The sequence below is a fragment of the Populus alba genome, chromosome 6, assembly GCF_005239225.2.
Source record: "Populus alba chromosome 6, ASM523922v2, whole genome shotgun sequence".
NCBI lineage: Eukaryota > Viridiplantae > Streptophyta > Magnoliopsida > Malpighiales > Salicaceae > Populus > Populus alba.
The window spans coordinates 5,128,305-5,149,922 of record NC_133289.1 but is presented as its reverse complement, the minus strand read 5'-3'; the positions used below and the strand labels follow the sequence as shown (position 1 = coordinate 5,149,922).

Genomic DNA, 21,618 nt, shown 5'->3' with positions numbered 1-21,618 from the left:
GAATTACATGTTTTATTGAATTGTTGATAAGTTGATGAATTTAGTATTTTTATATGAAATTAATTTGCTATAAATTTGCATTTGATTTAATGCAATCAAGCATGAAAAATATCAATTGATAATGTATCATGAATTATGTTTATTATTTGTTAAGTTTGCTTTAACGTTAAATTTTGGAAATTTAATTAAATTTGCTATGAATTTTGCCAATTAGATTTGAGGTAATGGAATTTAGTTAAATTAACTAAAATCTTTCTTTTTCACAGAATATCTAATAACATATTTATGAAATGTCATTACGGTAGTAATATTTTTTATGAAGTGAAGAGTAATATCACATACAAAGTAAAATTAGTTTGTTGTTAATTGATAATTTAGGTAGAGAACGAAGCCACTCAGATAGGAGTAGAAGCTAAATACAATGGTGATACTAATGAACTCGGATCACCCAATAAATGATGTAGATATAGATAAATAGATAAGTCATATTTATATACTTTGGGATTACTTGAATATTATATTATTGGATTATGTTATATTCATTTTGCATATATATATTGTATTATTGTGGCTACTTGTGATTATAGAATCTGATAATATGTTGAGTTTAGTTAAAATTTGTTGATTGTGATTATTTTTAAATTTTACAGGTTTTTTGAAGTAGTAAGATAAAATTTTGGATATAGTTCTTATATATAGGAAATTATATCCAAATTTTTATAAAATTGTAAATATTTCAACTATCTAAAATCATAAAGTAAATAAAATTTTAGATTAATGAAAACTATAGTTTTATAAACTTGTTCATACTTAAAATACGAAAATGACCCAAAACCTTATAGTAGCTAAAACGATCCAACTATTTTGCTAATTATTTTATCAAATATCTAGTCATTTCTCAAAACAATCTCTTTAAAAATATCATGGTTTTAATCTGCAATATTGAATCAAATGTCGTGGTTTAGAAACGCAATATCTTATTAATGTCGTAGCTATGAACCACAACATTAGTTATCACGATATCTTTAAATTGTGTTATTTTACCAAAAAAAATTTATCATATATTATTTCAGTATTTAATTATATTTTAGTTACTAATTACCCAATTTATCCCCAAATAAGATATAAAAACTCACTCAATCACTATTAAATATAATTTTATTTTTGTCTTTTATTATATTTTGTTTACTTTATCCTTTTTATCCTTACTATCTTCATCCCTTCTATTCTAAAACAATAATCGAACGAGATTGCATCCTTCATTTCATCTCATTCTTGTATCATTCTTAACAAAAATCCCAGGGAAAAAATGTATAAAATATACCCTGCAAACGACATCGTATAGGCAACCGGATGGTAAAAACAAGCAAATACAGTCCTTGCACACGTCTTGTTCTTTTCTTAAATTTCCAAAACAACCCCTATAAATTCCACTCTCTTCCAAATTCAGCCCAACGTTTATAATTTAGTTTTCCAATACACCCTTCCCCCACCTTGCTTCGATAATTCACTCAAATTCCACAAAGCCCCCAATTCTAGGGTTTCCATCTATCACAAATCCCTGCCTCTCATCCTCTGGTAAAATCCGTTCTTTTTTACTCTTTGTAAATCAAAGATTTTATCTCTCTCTAAATATCAATAAAAGTTTCACCTCTATAGTCTTCTTGTGCGTTTTTTTTATTAGTGACAATATTAAGCTCACGTGGCATGCTAATGTAGTGTCTTTCTTTCTGATTTTGTTTCTACAATCTTGATTATCTGAGATTGGGGTTATTGGGTTTTTGTTAAATAGTGTTGGTTTTGTAGATTTTTCGTCGAGTTGATCATAGACTATGGTTTGGTTGACTTTTTTTTGTGTGAGCTGTTTGGTTTGTTTGTGTTTTGACATTGCTGTTTAGTGATAGTTTTTGTGCTGTTTCGTTGCTGGGAGTTGTAAAGTCTTGTGCTTTTTTGCTGTTTTACTTGTAATGTGGTTGTGTAATTGTTGGTTTTTGACAGTTCAGGTTGTTTTGTGTCTGTTAGTGGTTTATCCCTTGGATAGTTAGCTTGGGTGCAGTGATTGGGCAGTTTGTGACATTGTTATGCTATGTTTGAAAGGCAATGACTGTGTTAGTAACCAAAATGGATTAGTTTCCTGTTGTGGTGGAAGTGGCTGATGGGGCTGGACCAATAAGTTGGGGGCTAATTGAGAGTTTGCTCTTAAAGTGTCTTGTAAGTTGGGACAAGGATAGGGAGAGAAGATCTGATTCGCTGGCCTATCAGTCTTTTCAGGAGTTAGTTTCGTGCATTTTAGTGTTTACTCGTGATTTGCTTTCAGTGGCTGGTTTGTTCATATGTTTGAGCTTTGCTTTGCATGTCCCTTGAAAATGGGAACTTGAATAACTGTATTCAAGTTGTAAAATTCAAGCCAATTTGGTTTTGATTTGCCCTTGCCCTTGATTTATGGCACATGCTACGCAGCACTGTGTGCACTCATGTACTTGATCTGCTAAGATCTAACGATATCTCTGCATATAATCACCAACTTGTGTTTCGTTGTGCTGTATTGAAAAGATATTCAGTAATCCAACTTTTACAGGCATGCTCCTTAACTGACTTATAGATTGTAAATCAGAGCATTGTTCCATCAAGATATACCAGGGAAACTTCTTCTCAAATTGGTTGTAACCAGATGTGCTTGCATTCTTCTAAAACTATGATCAGTGCCCCTGTAACATGTTTTTGTATGCTTTTACAGTTTCTTGATAGCTTTTGAACATACTTGCTAATTGTAAACATATGAAACAATCTTTTATCTCAGAATTTGTTTGTCATACAGAAGTATAGACTGTTTTGGAGATTAAAAAGATGCATGAGATGTGTGTGTGTGTGTGTGTGTGTGTCTGGGTATAATAACATGTTTTGATTGTCAATTTGAACCACAGAAGTGATTTCTGATGCCAAGGGAAAAGCTTATACTAATCTGCCAGTCTGGTGGTGAATTTGTGACGAATGATGATGGGAGTTTATCATATAATGGAGGAGAGGCACATGCCCTAGATATCAATATTGAAACTGTGTTTGATGATCTGAAATTAAAATTGGCGGAAATGTGTAACTTGGAATATGAATCTTTGTCAATGAAGTATTTTATCCCTGGAAACAAGCGAACTCTAATTACTGTATCTAGTGACAAAGACCTGAAAAGGGTGTTTGATTTTCATGGGAACTCGATCACAGCAGATGTATTTGTCATGGGAAGAGAAGGTTTTAAACATGAAGACTACATGCATACTAGCAGGTATATTTTTCTGCCTTTCAGCTGCCTCATGTCTCTAAGAGCATGGATTATTGATTTTCGTTTTTGAACAAGTCTTATAATTCTTACTTTACTAAAAATCAGTAATTGTCAAGTTGTTGTATTAAGAGATTTCAATGCCATAGCATTGCTCCCCAAACTGGGTTCTTTGATGAATGACCCCATGTTCTTCCATAGTAACCCTTAGTTTTTAATTTGGTACATTGTGATTGGTGGAATTTTTTTGGTTACAGTAGTCATGGGGTTTTCTCTCTTTCTGACATTGATTAATAGTAGTTTTAAAAATTACAGAGGAAGTGGGATCCAACTAGCTGAAACTGTGCTGTCCCCAGTTCCTATCACAGTCGCTCCTGCTGCAGCCGCCTTTGGCGGCCGTCGTGTATTGTCATCTAAATCGAAAAGAGCTGCCAAGGATAAAGCCCAAAGCCGTGCACCATCCTGTCTTGCTGTCACTACTCCAACAGTCACTCCTGCTACTGTTGCCTCTGGTAGTCGTCGCGTATTGTCTTCTAAAACTGCAAATGCTGCCAATGCAGAAGCTAAAAGCCCTGCTAGTGTGGCACTGGCCATTATCTCAAAACAATCTCCTGCCACCATTACCAAGGATCCTGGTGTTGCTAGTTTGATTCCAACAGATCTTGTCACTGTTCCTGTTGATACAACTGTCCATGACTCAGTTACAGTTGATATGAATACTTCCCCTGCTGACACTGTTAAGAAGCGAAGGCGCATTGCATCCTGGAATATCAGTGCCAATGGTCCCAGCATTGTTCTTGATGACAATGACGACAACAATGACAATACTGATGATGTTAATGGAGAGACCAGAAGCACGTCGCGAAAGACGAACACGAGGACAAGAAAAAGTACATCAAGGAAGAAGAACGCTTGGGACCATGATAATGCCTTTGTAGATGTCGAAATAGAATGGCAATCAGACAATGAAGATAGTGAACTATGTGTACATGGTGTGAACTCTAAGGATGTTTCAGTGGAAAGGATGGTTGCCTCTTGGAAAAAGAGAATTACTGGGGTAGGCCAGGACTTCAAAGATGTAGCTGAATTTCGTGATGCCCTGCAGAAATATTCCATTGCACGCCGTTTTGCGTACAGATTGAAAAAGAATGACACTAATCGAGCAAGTGGCAGATGTGTGGTTGAAGGCTGTTCTTGGAGGATTCATGCATCTTGGGTCGAATCTGAACAAGTATTTAGGATAAAAAAGATGAATAAGTCACATACTTGTGAAGGAGAATCATGGAAGCGTGCTACTCCAAATAAAAATTGGCTGGTCAGTATCATAAAAGACAGGTTAAGACAGACACCGCAGCAAAAACCAAAGGACATTGCCAATGGCCTTTTCCAAGATTTTGGGGTGGCGTTGAACTATTCTCAAGTGTGGCGTGGAATTGAGGATGCAAAGGAGCAACTTCAGGGTTCCAAGAAAGAGGCATATAACATGTTGCCTTGGTTTTGTGATAAGATAGTGGAGGCAAATCCTGGCAGTTTTGTGAAGCTTTCTGTTGATGATGACAGCAAATTTCAGTGTCTTTTTGTATCCTTTCATGCCTCAATGTATGGTTTTCAGAATGGTTGTCGCCCAATTCTCTTTCTTGACTCTACAACTTTAAAATCAAAATACCATGAGATTTTGCTGACAGCTACTGCATTAGATGGAGATGACGGGCTTTTTCCAGTTTCCATTGCTATAGTGGACATTGAAAATGGTGATAATTGGAAATGGTTTTTGAAGCAGTTGAAAGCTGCAATTTCAACTTCACAATCAGTAACTTTTGTCTCTGATAAAGAGAAGGGGTTGATGAAATCAGTGCTTGAAGTATTTGAGAATGCTCACCATGGTTACTCTATATACCATCTGCTGGAAAACTTGAGGAGAAATTGGAAGGGGCCATTCCATGGAGACGGGAAAGTTTCTTTGCCTGGAAGTTTAGTGGCAGCTGCCCACGCAGTCCGACTTGATGGTTTTAGAATGCACACGGAGCAAATTAAACGGATTTCTTCAAAAGTTTATGATTGGCTTATGCAGATCGAACCAGAATGTTGGACGAATGCACTATTCAAGGGAGAGCGTTATAATCATATTACAGTTGATGTTGCAGCAACATACACTGACTGGATTGAAGAAGTGCGGGAGCTACCTATAATACGGAAGCTGGAAGCACTTACATGCAAGATAATGGGGTTGATCCGCACATGTCAAATGGATTCAAATGGCTGGACTGCAAAACTTACTCCATCCAAGGAGAAAAAGCTACAAGAAGATGCTCTGAGAGCTCAATTTTTAAAAGTATTATTCTCATCCGATACCTTATTTGAGGTTCATGATGACTCTATTCATGTCGTGGATACTGAAAAAAGGGACTGCACTTGTCTCGAGTGGAAACTGACTGGGCTCCCTTGTCGCCATGCTATTGCTGTCTTTAAATGCAAAGGCAGTAGCATGTATGATTATTGTTCAAAATACTACACTGTTGATAGCTTTCGCATGACGTATTCAAAGTCAATACACCCTGTTTTAGACAATTTCAAGGATCTGGCTGAAGAAAAAGAAGTCTCCGGGTCGGTGCAGGTGCTTCCTCCTAATACCCCAAGGCCTCCAATCCAGCCGGAGGAAAAACGATATTACTACAGAAAGGGAGAACCCACAAGGGTAATGTCTTGCAGCAGATGCAAGGGAGAAGGGCACAATAAGGCTACATGCAAGCAACCCACCCTACCCCTGGAACATGCCCCAGCACTAGCCCTTGATGCCCCAACTCCAGCTCTAGCTCTAGCTCTTGATGCCCCAGCCCTAGCCCTTGATGCCCCAACGCCAGCTCCAGCTCTAGCTCTTGATGCCCCAGCTCCAGTTCTAGCTCTTGATGCCCCTGCTCCAGTTCTAGCTCTTGATGCTCCAGCTCTAGCCCTTGATGCCCCAGCCCCTGGTGGCAGAGAGCTGGCATTCATAGCCCAGCCCTTGGAACATGCTACCGCCCCAGGTGGTGAAGAGCTGACATTGATAGAGCCCTGTCCTGGTAGTCCAAGCCCAGCTCAAGTTTCTTAATGTGCTCAATTTACTACTGGTTCAAAACGGGACCTTGACGAGTCTGCCTTTCCTGTATCAACAATAATGTACAGTTATATGAGCAATAATGCTACGGAAGTGCTCTGCACTTGATATAAAGAATGAAATAGTGCTGTGTCGGTGTGACACTGCATTACTTTTTCTGCCTTACTTTTCTTGTAAGATTTGAGTTTGCACTTTCCAAGAATCATTTTTGCAAAAATTGGATTGTAAGATGCTGAAAGTTCTACATTATCTGGTTGTGGAAACGTAATCAATTTGGAACACGTGGTCCTGAACTCCTAACAAGTGAGAAAAAATTTTCCTTCGGTGAGCTGATGAGATCTTTAATTTTCCTTTCCTGTGCCTTACAGTTGAAGTAGGGCAGCTTCCATAAACGTAGGGCATCGGGGAATTTCCCACCTACAGCCGAACTGCAGTTTACTTTCCAAGTACTATTTCACTTTATTCCACAAGGAATTGATTCTTTTGACATTTCTTCATGAAGCTACATTTCCTTTCAAAACAGAAATTCATGTTCGGAATTTTAGCAGGTCAATCTTTGCAAGGATTGAAGTTTGCTTTGTTTGCGTAGAGCTTAACTGATGATACAGGAAAATTCAGGAGCAAAGGTTCTTGTAGGTATATAGTGCAGCAGGTATTTCAGACGTCCTTCTGTAACTGTTCCTCTACCAACAGGGAAGTAGCGGCCATCCTCAATGCTGAAATGAGTAACCAATCCGAGCGGTCATTTTTGCTGGCCCTCTAAAATCCGATTACCAATGCACAATCTTCCCTTGTTGGCAACGTCTTAAGCAGCAAGAGGTAGGGTGAACATGATGTTTCCTCTTTTCTGGCAGAGGATTTTATGACCTTTTGGCTCATACTTGACAATAGCATGTTCCTTGAAACTCCTGTCCTAGTTTTTGAACTACCAGCATTATGGAATTGATAACACGAAGGGAAACAGATTATAAGTTACTCTGGGCAATCAGTCGTGCAAATCCCTGTTCAAAGCTTCCAAGCAGGAACAAATTAAAACATTTTCATATTTGAACGTGTACTGCCACTTCTTACACCAATACAATTACAATATTGTCAAATCATACCAAAATACTAAGATAGTCATTTACTGATATTTTGAATTTGTTGTACCGCCACTTCATACACCAATACAAACGTGTGTACAATATTGTCAACTCGTACAACAAAACTAAAATTGTCATTTACTAATATATTCTCCTAAATATGCCACCTTAACTGGTGTCCATATCTTGACAAAAACTGCGTTGTCTCTCTCTAGGCCTAGCACTAATGAGAGATGACTGCAGTTCATACTTCTTTTCAACATTCTCGACAGCAATGAGACTGAAGAACTGCCGATCAAAATCCTTTAGTCCTAATGACACCTCGCTAAGTCTATTTCAACCACCTATACTTCTTTCCATGTTCCCTGTCTTAAGTATGTTACGTCTGTCCTAGATAATCAATAGCATAGATGTAAGTCAACATCACATTACTCTTCTTCTCTAGAGGCATCTGCTTCAGAGAGCAAGCCCGAGCACAATGGGCAGGGAGGGTCACGCATATCTTCAATACTTGTTTTCTGCTCCAAACATTCTGAATGATAAACATGACCGCAAACTAGAATGGCCACAACAGAGAATTCACCAGTAGTTAATGCATTTCCTAGAAAATAATTTTTCCTTCTCACTAGTTTCTGACAGATTCCACACACCATCTTCACTGCATCAGATGAAACTGCATTCATTACCAAGGAACTGAATCTAACCCTGTCTGGCCTGCTAAATTCTATTTCCTTGTTTTCTGAAAAAGTGGAAACAAAATAAAGTCAATGCAAGTAAATGTAAATAGGTGATGTGTTGAATCTTAAAGATGCATTGAAAAACTCTTTCATCTTGTGTGCATAAGAATTTTAGCTCTGAACTTGTAGAAAATGATACCACCTCTGATATTTTCGGAAATAATATAGAAATTATTTAGGTGCCCCATTTGTATACAAGCGTGAATGAAGCAGCTAGATGCTAGATTATTTCCATGGGGAAGGGAAAAACATTGTCTTCAACACCATGCAACTACGAATATCTCACCTGTATGGCACCCAGGCTTGGAGCCTGGTTGGCTGATAAGCTTGAAGGTAAGCCTCTCATTACGTGAAAGGGCAGTCTTCCCATGAGAAGTTGATGCATCAGCATGGCTCCCCAAGTTTCTCCGGGAGTACTGATGACCATAGTAGTGTCGTGATCGTTTCAAGACTATTGAACGGCCAAGGTTGTGATTCTGATGTGCATGAGAATGTTGCGCATTCAATACCTTTACAGTGTTATCTGAAGTATCCACCATGGGTATGAGAGGCCTTGATTCACTAGACTCTAGCAAATAAGATTTCTGCAAAAGGAAAATTAAAAACAATTATTTTTTTTCTTTTTTTTGTTCATCGTGAAGACATTTAAATTTCTATTTGGTCACAATGTGAATAAAAAGAAATATGAAAAAATGTCTCATCCTGCACCAAGTATTCTGATCCAGACATAAGTTTTCAAGTTTTCGGTTTAACCCCTCATCATCATCCATGTAGGAAAGATAAAGTGCGAGCAAAGCAGCACACGCAAGAAGAAATTACAGTATCTCATAATTAAGGAAAAAACATGACTAACCTCTCTAGACAACAATTCTGTTCCAGAAGAGCATGGCAAGTCATCTGCAACATAAGATACAACGATCATTTTCAGCCCAATCATTTCCTCTTAGAGTAAGAATGAGCTAAAATGGAACTATTTCTAACCATTTACTTGACACAAGGTCCCAATCCTTTTTCTCTAACCAGGACTCATGCACTTTCAATGTCACTACTTATTTATTTACCACATTGTAGGAACCACTGTTAAGCAGACATGACTATAAAGTTGAAGCAAAGGAAGAAAGTGCAACTAATGAATCACCACAGAGCAGGGCAATAAACATGACAGAAAAGGTTCAACAGCTATGCAAGCAGGTCAGCAGCCACAGATGTGAAGGATGTAGAATAGGTAAATGTGGAAATCCATTAACTCAAGGATTCCAAAGATCAGCAATCAAAAATCTATGGGAGTAAAAATGACATTTACATTGATGGATAAGAGGATAGATTCGAAGAATAAGAAAAAAACCCATATCGTTGCATCGACTACTTCTCAGTATTAAATAGATAGGCATGTGGCAAAGTAATGATCGTGAGTCAAATTCCTGGGATGACAAATAAAGAATGCAGGATGTAAATGAGTGGACAATGTTGATGAAGGCAGTCCATCAAATAAATTTATCAATCAAGAAATTAAAATAATCCAAAGTTCAATTGCCAATAAAGATGTATTGACAGTTCCATTAGCTAGAAAAAATATTTCATTGAGGCAAATTTGAAAATCCTAAAACAATAATAATAATAATAATAATAATAATAAAACCATGCTTGTAAAAGGTAACAACCACTGGGAATGGCATCCATGATCATCAATGTGAACACATGATAATGATCCCTGCAGGGCTCAGAAAGCCATGCACAGCAAATTTTTATAAGCCAAATTAAGAACTTGACACGGTTTTCTTTCCTTTATCTTGGGCTTGGCCAATTAATTTTCACAAACCCACACTCGAAATCCAACCCCACAAACTTAATCCCAGAGAAATTAATCACTTTTCTCCTCGAAATTCATGTTGCAGCTGCGCACATTCTCTGCTAGGATCCCAAAGACCCCATTTTCCATCAGATCAAACAATAATCAAATTACTTTATCAGACAAAAGGTAGCCCTGATCATTCAATCCAGCCTTGATCAAGGAGCAAAAAGTAACCCCAACGCATTTCACAGTGAGAAAATCAGAAAGATCAGGAACTAGTAGCAACCAGAGCAACAAACAATTTAAAGAAAAAGGAAGACAATTAAACCCTAACACTCAATTTTACTGCTAAGAATTCAAAAAAGAAAGAGGAAAAGACTCCTTTCTTAATAAATAAAGAAAATCAAGTCTTCAATCTTTATAGCTTCATCCGTAATAGATTATCATAAAACACAAAATCCCACCATAATCGCTTCTCTTCACTAAAGTAAAATCCCATTTCCATTCAATCATCAAGATTCAAAACTCCCTTCATCTCCCACCATTTTCTCAACAACCCCAAAATCATTTAAAGAAGCAAGAGAACTGATACATTACCCGAAGAAGAAGTGCACTTGGTCTTGTTATGATCACCACTACTTCTCTTTCTCTTCCCCATAACAAAAAAAAAAAAACTTTGATGGTCCCTTTGGTGGTGGCTGATGGTATTTACTGTTAAAAGGGTCTGAATTTGCGGTGATAAGAACTTTTATGTGTTACGAAGTGAACCTACGGTCATCAAAACGCATAGGAAGGGAAAGAGAGTGCTTTTAAAAAGTTTCGAGATAGTTTATGTCTGAAAAAAAAACAAAAAGAAAGAAAAAACGTGCGAAACGGTGGGTGAGGGAATTTGGAGTGGCTGTTTTTCTTGTTGAAAAAAAAATTAATGTATTGATAATAAGAAAGAATTAAAATATATATATATATATATTATTTTAACATATATTTTAAAAAAAAACTTTAAAAAATAAAGTTAACACAATCTTAAACGCTACTTCTTCTTCAACTTCCCTCCATGTCTTCGTTATTTCCCCATTTATTCTTGCCCCTACACGTGCAAACCGCCTCAAACCGTCCATTTTTTTTTTATATAAGTGGCTTCTCTCTCCTTCTCCCAATGGCTAATCGTTAGATATTTTCTTGTCTGCTCACAACCATTTTTAACTCAGAGATTGGTTTTGGTAATTAAAGAGATTTGTCCTTTTTTTAATTTTTATTTTAATATTAAAGTTAGTATTTAAAAGAAATTATTAAATTTGCATCCCAACAGGGTGTTTCTAAAATTAAAAAAAAAAAATACTTGATAATCATTTTTTTAGAAAATCATGAAGCTGTTATGAAGGTTTACATAATAAATGCTTAATTTAATCAATTTTTTCATCATTTATTTTTTTTATAAATTTTAACTTTACATAATATAGGCCTTTCAATTCAGTCTCAATATCAGAAATAATGAAAGTTTGAAAATAGAATGGTAGTTGTTTTTTAAAAATATTTTTTATTTTAAAATATATTAAAATAATATTTTTTTATTTTTAAAAAATTATTTTTAATATTAGTATATAAAAATAATCTAACAACATAAAAAATTAATTTATAATAAAAAAAAAACTTAAATTTAATTTTTAAAATACAAAAAACAAACTTTCCTACACAAGATTCTTTCACCTTCATCTAGATTTTCCAATTTATTTCACCTTTACCACGCAAGATTCTAATGTTCACCTCTTTCTAGATTTTCCAATTTATTTCAACGCCCACCCCAGGACAATTAATGAAGGGAGGCTGCCTTTTAGATATTTAAAAAAATATATTTAATTTTTTTATATTAATTTAATTTTTTTAAATATTTTATTGTATTAATATCAAAAATAAATTTTTTAAAAAAATAAATTTTAATACCTTTCAAAGCAACAAAAAACGTTTAAAAAAGTAATCGCTACTGTACCTAAAACCTTGTTTGTTTTTGTGGTATAAAGTTGTTTTCAAAAACATTAAAAGTTTTTTTTTTTGCTTAAAATTAATTTCTTTAGAGATTTTGGATAGTTTTAATGTATTGATATCAAAAATAAATTTTAAAAAATAAAAAAATATATTATTTTAATGTATTTTCAAGAAAAAACACTTTGAAAAACAATCGCTACCGTAATATAAAACATGTTCTTTGACAGAGTTTGTGATTGTGATAAAAGTTTCTTTTTAAAGTGATTTTTACTTGAAAATGCATTAAAATAATATCTTTTTATTTTAAAATTTATTTATTATATCAACACATCAAAATGATTAAAAAACACTAAAAAATTATTAATTAAAAACAAGAAAAAATTAAAAATATAGCTGAACCACAAAAACAAATATCACCTTATTTTATTTCTCCTTTTTCTTTTTACTATTCATTCCAATAACACTTGTAAAATAATAAATTGATCAAGTTGAAACAACATGACCTTTATGAAAATTACAATCATCGATGGAAAAAAATATAAAAAAAATATATTTTTATTTTTATTTTTATTATTTTCTTTTGTTTTAAAAATGATATTTTAATTATACATGAGTAATTACAATGCAAGAGTTTAATTTTAAAAAGTAAATTTTCTCTTAGTTAATTTTATTTTTTTATCCTTTTTTCTAGTTTTTTTTCATATATAAAGAAAATAGTTTTCCTAATTTATTTTTCTTGTTCAGTATTACTAAGATTTCCTAGTTTTTTTTATATATAAAGGATTGCAATAATCTCTTAACAAGTGAAACATTGATGAATAAAAAGTAAATATTTTAGGTGTCTCTATATGATTATGGTATTTTGGTTTTAAAGAGTTTTAACTTATAACAAATTATATTATCCCTCACTTCTTGACTACTTGTTTGGTATTAGAAACCACTAATTCCTATTGATTTTTATTGTGTGTTGTCAAATCACTAGTTAGAGGTATAAGAGGATGTTTATCAGAGTTCAACAATTCTCGGTGGTTAGTTGTTCTGTAAAGTTGAATATCCATGGTCAAAAGATATTCTAGAACATTATATACTAGTGTGAAGAGGTTCAGAGGTTCGGGAAAAAAGATGTTTAACAATTAATGTGTTGTTTTCATTTACATGGTTGATGTTGTTAAAAATTTTTATGGTAACACCCGTGATGAGGTGGTGCACACAAAAGTATCGTGTCAAGGACCTATAATAGAACGATTCGCACAAAAATATTATGTTCAGAACCTATGATAGGATAGTCCACGTAAAAGTATTAGGAATCCAATTGGGATGGCCCACACATTGAATGATGTTCATGGTGGAGGATAGTTTCTGATTGTGGTTTGAACACGATGATGATTTAATTCCAACCCATGGAGATTTATACATGAGATTTTTGGAAAAATAGATATTTTACTTATTAATTTTCTATTTTCACATTTCTATCATGTATTATTATACTTTTCTAGTTTTTTATTTTTATTTGAAGGGAATAGTTATTTTATTTTATTTTTGTATTCATTATTATTAAGGTTTTCTAGTTTCTTCTATGGATTGCAATAGCATTTTGGCAAGTAAGACATGGATAAATAAAAATTAAATATTTTGGATGTCTACATTATGGTGTTCTTGTTTTTTATGACTTTTAACTTATAAGAATCCCTTTTTTTTTTTTCACTTTCCATCTGCCTTAGATTACTACTAGACGTGGGCCCACACTACACCACGAGTCCACCTTTTTTCCTGTAAAAAATAATGTTCGGGCAACATAATTGCATTTTAATTAAAGAAGAAATATCAACGACTCGAGTTATAGATCCGACCGGGTCTAATAAGTTGATTTTATTTTTATTAGACGATAAAAAAAGGCATTGATAGTAAAAAAAAAAAAATCAAAAAAAGTGATCACAACAACTTGAAAAAAAACACCAAAATGATGAAATTGGAAAAAAAATATATCCTAGGTCAATCCAATATAGCATGATAAACACGATACCTAAGTAATAAAAGCTGAGTCAGCCCGAGTTAACCTATCAAATCCACGATCAACGTCATGAGATCAGGATAATCAAATATAGAAAAAACAGAAGGAAACCACAAAGCTATTTAAAAAAAAAAATGCCGAACAATGAAGTTGGAAGAGAAAACAATAAAAAAAGATATCGACCTGCGTTAACTTTTCAAACCCGTGACCTAGATTATTAGATCGAGAGCAACATACATGAAAAAACCGTGAAACTCAATATCTAACAAATCAAATGTTGAATGATAAAATTGAAAAAAAAAAATCAATAACACAAAAGGATCAAAAACCAAAAAGATAAAAAAACAAATTAGAGGACACATGTAATTTTTTGATTGATTGGTGAAATTGAAAAGAAAAAAACTTGTATAAAAGGAGGAAAAAAAGAATAAGGATAAAACTAAAAAAAAATATACCTTAAATTTGAATTGAGGGATGAAATTAAAAACCAGCAAAAATTGCACAAAAAAGTTAAGGAAAAAAAAAATCAAGATATCAAAAAAATAAAGACCAAAATAAAAAAACAACACATGACAAATTGAGATTGAAGATTGTAAAAAGTATCATAACTCTACAAAATAACCAAAGATAAAAAATTAAAAATCAAAATAACAAAAGCCAAATTCAAAGAAAAAAAATGAAGGAGTAGTTGCTTTGAAAATTTAGAAATTATGTGCAGAAACCTCAAAGGAAGGAAAGAGAAAAAAAAAAAATATTGTTGATGTCAAATTAGATGTTCATCAAGAATACACGTCAACCATTAACAAAAAGAATGCTAAGATAAATTAGACAATATTTTGAAATTCATTGTTTGGCTATGGAGCGATGCCGCATAAATCAAATCCACCGTAGAAAGTGCACAAAAAAGTTTTTAATGGAAAAATATTGAATTTTTTAATACAAAAAAAACACTAAAAAATTTAATTTTTTTTTCAAAAATTGACTTCCCACGAAACAAACAAATCCTACCCTACATGACATATCATAACTCTTGGTTTATGCTAGCAAAATTATAGGAATATCGGAAGGAAAGAAAGATGTTGACAAAAAATGTCATGAAGAATTGGATGAAGAGAAGGCCCAACATGATTTTATCACTTGAATGAAGAGCAACCAATAATAAGAAAAGAATTGGTCGGGGAGAAGTCCCCATCCAGAGCTTCTAGACAAACCATTTTTTCATTACTAAAGTCACTTTTCACCTCAAATTATTGGTTACAAGACACGAAATCACCTCCAAAGTGTCGTTTCGTTGCATGTATATAGTTATTTATTTTTTAAAAATATTTTTTTATTTAAAAATATATTAAAATACTTTTATATTTTTAAAATATTATTGTTGATAACAACATATTAAAATAATTTAAAAATATAAAAAAAATTATTTATTTATTAAAATTTAAAGAAACAGTGTTGCACCGACTAGCGGAACACTGTAAAATGTTAGAAAGCAACTGATGTTCTTGCAGTACTTTGTGCAACACGAAAGTAAATGCCCAATAACTCCCTGTCTCTGTCTGTCCTGGTTTTAAGACAGCACAAGGGCATGATGACCTCCTTGCCCTTTTTTATTTATTGAGAGGAATTATTTTCTCCTGTCCTCTCATGGAAAAGAAAATATTCATGTGTCTCTGTAGAATTAAACAAGATGTATAATAAACTAGATTAATAATAATAATAATAAAAATGCCGGTGATGATAAACCACACAAAACACATGGAAGAATCATTGTTGAATAGATTCATGAACAAGGACTGTAGAGACATGAATAAATTTGCATATCATTATTATATTGGAATCGTTCATTTTTATTTCTTTTTTAATGATTATGATATCTTTAGTTGTTTTTATGCACTATTTTTTTTCCTGATCGTCCTAAACAGGTCATCCAGATTCAGATTGCAGATTTATGAGAGTTTTTTCTTAAATCTCATCTAAAATAATTAATAATATGAAAGACAAACAACATTTACCAACCAGATTAAACTCGGATTATTATATATATATATATATGCTTGCGTGCATTTAAAGCTGGCCATGCCTTGCTGAAATTTCAATAAACAAGCTGGCTTTGCCCAGTCATGTGCCGTAGCCCATAAACTACCAACCTGGTCCATAAAAATCCAACTCAGCTCCTGTCACCTCCACTCATTTTTAACTGTTTAAAAGTATAATTATAGTTATTTTTTAAAATATTATTTATATTAAAATAATATATTTTTTATTTTTTAAAAATTATTTTTGAAATTAGCATAATTAAAATAATCCAAAAATATATAAAAAAATATTTTTTAGCACATTTTTTTTTAATTTTTGAAAACACGGGTTGACCCACATTTCTAAATGAGATATGTGTTGGTGCCACATGTTATATTTTCTAAATTGTAAAAAAATATAAAAAATATTAATATTAAAAAAAATCTAAGATTTTGTTCATTAAAATTAAAAAATTTGATAACAATAAAAATAAATAAATAAATAAATAAAAATAATTCAATATAAAAAATGAATGCTTGCTAATATTATGAAAATATATCTTTATAATATTTCTAAAAGGTATTAATGATCTTATATGTTAATAAAGTCAAAATTTAATTAAAATGATATAATTGGATGGAAAGAAAAATAAAGAAAATATAAATCTTAATTTTGAGAAAATAAAATGATGAATAACAAAATAAAAAATAAAAAAACAAAAAATAAATATTTACATGAATGTGTTTAGGCTATGACACAGATGAATTCTAAAAAAATCTGAAAAACTCAAAAAATTCCTTGACCCAGGAAAAACGGTTTTTTTCCTTCCTTTGAGGGTGATTAAATAATTACATTGTGGGTAAACATTTTTAAAATATCGATTAAACCTCTCCTTTCATGTAATGATCAACGAGTCCATAGAAAATGCTTGCCAACCTCTAAACCCAAGCTTTGGTTTGGCTGCTTGGTTTTTAATTTTCTTAAATATATTTTTTTGTAAATTTCATTTTTTTTATTATTTCTTGAAAATAATAATTGAAAAAAAAAATATTTTTTATTATTAGGTTTTCAAACCAAACCGAACCTGATAAATAAAAAAACAAACCGAACTGAATTATAAATGTTTGGTTTTTTTACCTGGTTCGGTTTTTCTCACCCCAGATTAGAGCACCATCAAAATGTATAGAAGGTGAGATCTAGCAAATGGGCTTAGGGTCCCACGTGACTACCATACCTTACCTCACACAACACAAGTCCCAGTACTTTCTGTTTCTCTGTATTGTTTGTCGACGTGGCATGGACCGCTATGTTTTGCTAATTGTAATTGGTTTGAAGTGTAAACTAATACACGATGCCCCAACTGTACATTCTTGTCTCTGTGCTATTCAGGAGTCTCATGACAGAATTCGGACTTTGCAATAAATCAAAACATGTATGGCCCATACAAGGAAAGAAAGAGAAATAGGTGACCGAGTGTTTTTATTAACATAATAATCATCCAAAAGCTTATAAAATTATTAATTTTAAAATTTATAAAATTAGTTAAAATATATATAAATTTGACCAACATTTAAATTAATAATAATTAAAAAAAACTGAATCCAATAGCAGCACATCTTTTATTCGACAACAGAACAAAAATCAAAACAAAAAATTGACCATTTATCCATAACCGAGCCATGGACACCATTTAATTTCATTCCCATCAACCATTTCTTAGCTGTTAGCGGGTATTTTTTTTATTGTTTTAATATTTTAATATTGAAATTAAATTTTTTTAAAATAAAAAAAATTTATTTCAATCTCATTCTCCTCGTAATTGAACTGCATAACCACTACCATGAAATAATTGAAGGTTAAAACAGCCAGAGATCTTGACGGTGCTAGAGGAGACCCGGTCTTGATCTGTAAATCTGGGCTGAAACTCAACTCAAAATTAAAAAAAAAAAAAAAAAGGAAAAATAGGAAAGACAAGTGTGTATGATCGAGCCTGGAATCCGATGTTTAAAGGCAAGGTTAAATGATGATGCTTCCTTGGAGCCATCACCATTTTTATAGGATTCTAATTCTAAAGAGAATAATAAAGAATTTATCCGTTATGCTCTCCGATTACTTTATTCTGATGCTTCCAGGTGGCATGTCTTGATCAGGCAACAAATAACGTGGATCGGATTATAAAACAAGGAACTTGTAATAAAATAATCATTATTGATTTATCAAAGAAGGCGGTCCAATATTGAAGGAGATATGGGATCGTTATGGTATAGATTCCATCCGTGGGTCCACGTGTCTTGCTTGTTGGCTGCTGGGCTCTTGTCAGATTCTGGGTAAATGGTCCTCCTCTCTCGACGGGCCAATCTAGACACCCATGATTAGGTGCCTCACGCGGTCAGTTGACAATGACAAGGAAACCCTCTCAATTGCTTGTGGTTCGAGGGTGTTTTCGTCTCGCCGTAAATTTCTCCCTTCGTTTTATAATTCTTGATCCATACTTAAAAATTAATCATCGTTTAATCACTTGTATTATCATCAATAATTCAATAAACATCATTAATTTGCCACCAACACGCCATAACTACTCGTAATCGTTTTAATAGCCATTAAAATTTTTTTTCATAAGTTATTTTATCAGTTCTCACCATCTCCTAATACCATCATCAGCATGGCAACAAGTGTCATTCATTTGCTGCCGTCACATCATAATTACTCGTCCTAATTACCATAAAAATCATAAGTTACGTAATCAATTTTCACTGCTATTACAATGACATAAAAAAATATTCTTTTACAAAAACATGTATTTCATAATAATTCAAATAGTAATTAATTTTTCAAGGAAAATGTTGTGTGAAAAAGACTCGTGTTTAAAAAAACATTGTGTTCTTTCATATTTACAATTTTTAGGACTTTCACATGCTATACCAAAGGTTAGAGTTCAAAATACCTCCAATAACAAGAATAATAAAGTTAGTGACGGGACAAAAACTAAGAATCTATTTTCTCTGCAACCTATACCAGCCTTTAAATGAACATTTATATACAAAGTGTCAAAAAATAAGAAGACATAAAGTGAGAAATAAAAAGGAGAGTTTTTGGACTTTAGTATAGTAAAAAAAAATTAATTACACAACAGGGTACAAAAACTATCTAGAGAATTAACATAGTTTATGACATTTTTAGTATTATTAGATTTGTGTTGTTGAAATTTTTTTTTAATAATATAGATAGCGTTGTAATCAAAATTTTAATATACCTCTAAATTTTTTATTTTTTTCTTTATTTTTTCTTTCTCCTCTCTTTTCTTTGTAATTTACAAAAAGAGATGAGAGAGAAGAGAGTTAAAAAAATAGAAAGACTTTAGAAATATATCAAAAGTCTAGTAATAACACAAATAGTATCACTAAAAAAATCTCGACGATATAAATATAATGACAGCAAAAAATATCATAAATAGAGAATAGAATGAGCTATACAAATCATTTAAAGATGTTAAGGCTACTTTGTTTTTGGCCGCTTGGGTGGTTTACTCTGATTATTATTGATGATCTTTTATAATATTATTAGATTTATTTTATCAAGATTTTTTAATAAAACTATTAGTGTTATTATTGGAGATTTAATATAACTCTAATATATTGTTTCTACCGTGGTCGAAAGAAAAAAAAGTCGAAAAAAAGTGGGATAGATTCTGGCAAAAGATAACGCAGGAAAGCGTCTTAAAATACGCGGCTCTTGCTAGAGTTATCCGGAATAAATCTGCCACCTCGTGATGACTCACCAAAGCCTGGAAAATAGAGACCAAGCCCTTAAGCAGGACAAAAGGAGAAAAAAAAGAAGAAACTTTCCCATTAAAGGCAAATCAAATTCTTAAGACATTAATTCTCTCATCTGACTACTACATCACCAGAATTTCATTCCCCTCTCTTCGGACCATACATTGAACCTATTGTGGTGGAGTTGATGATGATAAGGTTTGTTCTGTTGTTTTCAAAAAACCTGTCCGTGTTCTTTTCAAGAAATTTCCCTGGTCTAGAGAAGCCCTCCGTATGGATAAACATCTCTTCCATTCTTTTGGCCTTTTCTTCCATAATATTATCTCTTTTCTTTGTAATATCTAGCCATTTTTTTCCTTGTTTAAAGGGAATCTCGACCGAGTCCATGTATTTTTTTTGAACTTGTTTGTTTTTATTTTAAAAATATTTAATTTTTTTATTGTTTTAAATTATTTTTTTATATTTCAGGTCGTTTTGAAATGTTCATATTAAAATAAATTTTAATAAAATAAAAAATATATTTATCTCCAATATATTTTTAAATTAAAAATATTTTGAAAAGTATATCGGTATATAAAATTATAAGTTAATACATCAATTTTGAGTATCTACTTATTAATTGATGTACTAACTAACAAGGACATTGTGCTGTACAGGACCACGAAAATATAGGACTTGAAGCACCAAACTTGTTTTTCTTTTTATTAAAGGAGTCGATTTATTAATCTTCAATTAAGATCTACTAAAAAAATATGGACGATCTATTTAAGATTCGACTAAATAAATTATCTTGAATGGAAGCCGCTAATTTATTTCTAGTTCTAGTCACATCTGATAAAAAGTGCGGATTACTTGTTTAAAATCCGATTAAAATGAAATCTATTTTTAAAATATAAAAGCTACCACGAAAAGGTTCTTGATATTAAAACCAGAATAAAAAATAAAAAAACGTAATGAAGAAGTGTATACGGTTGCTGCCTTCCCCAGATAATATTATGTTCGTGTGTTTAATATGGTAATTAAACTAATAATCATGCTGGCCTTCGAGAAGAGTAGGGCCAAGTCAGCAAACTCAATAATATATATTATTGTTGATGGGATGCTCATCGAATAACACACAATCTTGCTCAAGTGTTCACACTTTATAGATTTTTTTTCATATAATATGCTAATTTTATACTTCAATTCTTAGTTTTTGAATTCTATCTTGGCAAGTGATTTTTCAAACTAACAAATCAAATCCAATCCCCCGTCTGCTTATTTTTACGTTTCTTGTAATTTTTTTTGATTTTTTTTTATAATTAGTGATGTGTTTTTTTATGAGTGATGTGTGTTTAATATTATAATATAAGATGGTTTTTAATTAAAAATATATTAAAATAGTATATATATATTTTTTATATAAGCATATTAAAATCATTTAAGAACATCTAAAAATTAATTGATTGAATATTTTTTAAATAAAAAATAATTTAAAAAACATATTATAATGAAAAACAAACATTCACCCATATCAATTCTCACGGTAAAAACTCGTTTCTCAATCCTTAAAAGTTTCAATATACTCAATACATTTAATAAGAGTTTATAATATTATTTTTTTAAATGATAATTAAAAATATTCTTATTTTAATTTTCACACCAGCTAAATAACATCCTGCTTGCCATTAGTATCGTAATACACAAATACGACCATAATTCCCAGAATTTGAGCATAAATAATCCTAAAATAACCATTAAAACCCAAAAAATAGTAAAACAATTATTCTAACTACATGAGGTGTTTTTACCCTTTACCGATCGCCAACAAGTCGGATCTGACTGTCACTCACTATAAATAACTGCGCTATTCTCTC

General features: G+C 32.2%; 2 protein-coding genes across 4 annotated transcripts; one reads left to right on the top strand and one right to left on the bottom strand.

Annotated features, from left to right (window-relative positions):
• Positions 1-1,420: 1,420 nt before the first annotated feature.
• Positions 1,421-6,533, top strand: LOC118032613 (uncharacterized). 3 transcript variants are annotated; one of them, XM_035037373.2, is made up of 3 exons: positions 1,421-1,578; positions 2,925-3,280; positions 3,590-6,533. In XM_035037373.2, the coding sequence occupies exons 2-3, from the start codon at positions 2,937-2,939 to the stop codon at positions 6,360-6,362; spliced, it is 3,117 nt and encodes a 1,038-aa protein (XP_034893264.1). In that variant the 5' UTR covers positions 1,421-1,578; positions 2,925-2,936; the 3' UTR covers positions 6,363-6,533. The 3 variants fall into 3 exon arrangements, with proteins under 3 accessions (XP_034893264.1, XP_034893263.1, XP_034893262.1); XM_035037372.2 differs by having other exon boundaries at positions 3,575-6,533; XM_035037371.2 differs by having other exon boundaries at positions 3,572-6,533.
• Positions 6,534-7,380: 847 nt separating this feature from the next.
• Positions 7,381-10,889, bottom strand: LOC118032614 (uncharacterized). Its single transcript, XM_035037375.2, has 4 exons — positions 10,577-10,889; positions 9,041-9,084; positions 8,474-8,771; positions 7,381-8,189 (listed from the first exon to the last, which is right to left on the bottom strand). The coding sequence occupies exons 1-4, from the start codon at positions 10,635-10,637 to the stop codon at positions 7,879-7,881; spliced, it is 714 nt and encodes a 237-aa protein (XP_034893266.1). The 5' UTR covers positions 10,638-10,889; the 3' UTR covers positions 7,381-7,878.
• Positions 10,890-21,618: the final 10,729 nt, after the last annotated feature.